Source organism: Lissotriton vulgaris, chromosome 4_1 (genome assembly GCF_964263255.1).
Source record: "Lissotriton vulgaris chromosome 4_1, aLisVul1.2, whole genome shotgun sequence".
Taxonomy (NCBI): domain Eukaryota; kingdom Metazoa; phylum Chordata; class Amphibia; order Caudata; family Salamandridae; genus Lissotriton; species Lissotriton vulgaris.
In genome coordinates, this window is record NC_141691.1 from 1,339,188,993 (window position 1) to 1,339,191,491 (window position 2,499).

Consider the following 2,499-nt stretch of genomic DNA (forward strand, 5'->3'; position numbering starts at 1 on the left):
TACCAATAAAGCATAACATGAGATTTTCTGATGTTACCACATATGGCAACATATTATGCCTTCTGGCAGGGTCGCACAGGCATATAGGGCAATCTGGCAGGGTCAGAAGGGCTTGTCTGACTGGTCAGTATGTAGGCCAGTTTATTGGCTATTAGTGTGCCTGTTTTATCGTCTGGTGGGACACTTTTTACAGTTTTTTACTGTTTGTCTCTGATATCACCACAAATGTTGCTTGTAGCAGGCACAAATGCATGTAGTCTCCCATAGTGTCTATATTTTTTTACCAGTTCGAAGCTGCCCAAATGTGGGCCTCTTTTTTGAGATATAATTCGCTAATGGCGACTACTTCTATTCTGGTGTCTGGGCTTACTTTCTGTCTCAATCCAACCATGCATATTGGTTAAAAGCTAGCAACATCATATGTAATAATAACCAGTGTATTATAGTTAAAAATATGATACATTATCTCGAAAAAATACAGCAGAACATTGACTTAAATGTGCTTCTTAATTCGGGACTCCGGAATGCATAGATTAAGGGGTCAATGACTGAGTTACACAAAATCAGCGTGCCATTTACACTAAAAATTGACATATAGCAGGCACAGTATGGGTTATCATGACAAAACCTGTTCAGAAGCATGTGTAAAACAAACGGAGCCCAACAACAAACAAAAACTCCAAGCAAAATAGTTAGTGTGATTGCCCCTTTCATGTTTGCTCTTTGATGTACTGCATTCCATTGTCCAGAAAGGGAAGCGATCCTCTTGGCGTGAGACCGAGCAAGAAGAAACATATGGATGTAAAGACAAACAATGAACACTAACAGCAAGATGAACATAACAGTGAAGCAAATAATTGTGACTGCGTCGTGAAAGAAGATGATCATAGCTATGCCGGTTGCTCCACAAAAGGTCCATATTCCAGCCAAAATGGCTACCGAACGCTTCATTGTCATAATGTTATGGTACCTTAAGGCATGAAAGATAGTGATGTATCTGTCGGCTGCAATCGCTGAGAGGCTAAAAATGGAGCCCAATAACGACAGTGCAAATATCCAGTCTATGACGTCATCCACCCTCTTGGCAATGGTCCCCTTGGGCTCCATGTAGCCCACATTGCACAGGATGATGAGAATGCTCTCCAGGATCTTGTACACATTGCCCAGCATGTCAGACACAGCTAAGCTGCAAATGAAGAAGTACATGGGCAAGTGAAGGTTCTTGTTTCTGATCACTGCTAAAAGGACCAACATGTTTTCCAACATTCCAACAGCTGAAATTATGAAAAATACCTCCTCAGGGACCAAAACAGGGGTGCAGTCTGTGATGTTCTTAAAAAAAGTTGTGCTGTTGTTAAAAGAAAGGTTGATGGACTGTTCAGAGGGCCTCGTCATGTCGGGTATTTTTTCCATTTTCATTTTTATTCAGGTGCCTAGGATACATATGTGTGGGGCTGGTATGCTTTAGAGCAACTGGGGACACCTTCTGCGCCAGATAGATACCTGGAAAAGGAAATGGAATACAAAACGTAGTCAGTTATATTCTATTATTGATTCCGAGAAGCATTTCATTTTGCAATATGCTTTTTTTAATTTAATCATCAGTGAAGAACATCAAGATCTCAGTTTCAGTCCAAATGAATATATCAATAAAGTACAAAGTCAAGGACAAGGGCATGCATTATGTAAAAGAGAGCAGATAAAGCAACAGAGAGAATGACAGAAACTACAAAGGAAAGCAATGAGCAAATGACGAATTAGAATTTCATATAGTCAGTATTCAACTTGTGTTTCCTCTCTAAATCATTCCATCTTATTTCTTAGTTTCAAATGAGAACTTCTTATCTCTCAGGACATGAATCTCAACCTAAAGACTACAGCCTCTGAATTTTATATATGTAAATGCTGAAAGTTAATTTTGACTGGGAACTCTTTGAACTATTTGCTCTGCTTGTCCTTTGCGCATGACAACTGATAAGTGTTTTTTTTTTATTTCAGTCACTGGTAAGTGGAAGCAAATCCCAGAGAAAAAAACAGCTTTACTAGCATCTATGTCAGCTAAAGTTTGAAAATAAGGTGGGATTCGGGTGAAGATGTCAGTCTGCCCATCCTTTTTGTTTTAAAAAAAAGATGGATAGGCATCATGAGAACCATTATGAACAATGGTTTCTCAGCAGCAAATCACAGGAGCTTAGAAACAGTGACACATTCTAACGGTTAAGGGCAGCCATATTTAACCACTCAGAATGGGTATAGTTAGACCCTTGACATTGCTTTCTGAGAACTCCTTGATAATATGCATGGCCAACCCACACCTTTGCAACCGTTTTGCAGTCCAGGTACAAGTGTTGTTCCCTTTTCTGACAGAAAATTGCCCTTGTTTTTTATCCGTGTACAGAGTGGACTCTATCAGGGATAACCAAATTATGTTTGGAAGCCAACTAAAAAGGGAAGATTCACTACCTAGTGCTACAATCTCACATTACTATTGAACTACAT

General features: G+C 39.5%; 1 protein-coding gene across 1 annotated transcript; it reads right to left on the bottom strand.

The window, feature by feature from the left end:
• Positions 1-462: 462 nt before the first annotated feature.
• Positions 463-1,413, bottom strand: MC2R (melanocortin 2 receptor). Its single transcript, XM_086966933.1, has one exon. The coding sequence runs from the start codon at positions 1,411-1,413 to the stop codon at positions 463-465; it is 951 nt and encodes a 316-aa protein (XP_086823059.1).
• Positions 1,414-2,499: the final 1,086 nt, after the last annotated feature.

What these genes read in the sequence shown, in the direction of transcription:
- MC2R (XM_086966933.1), bottom strand. Translation starts at nt 1,413, where the DNA reads ATGGAAAAAATACCCGACATGACGAGGCCCTCTGAACAGTCCATCAAC.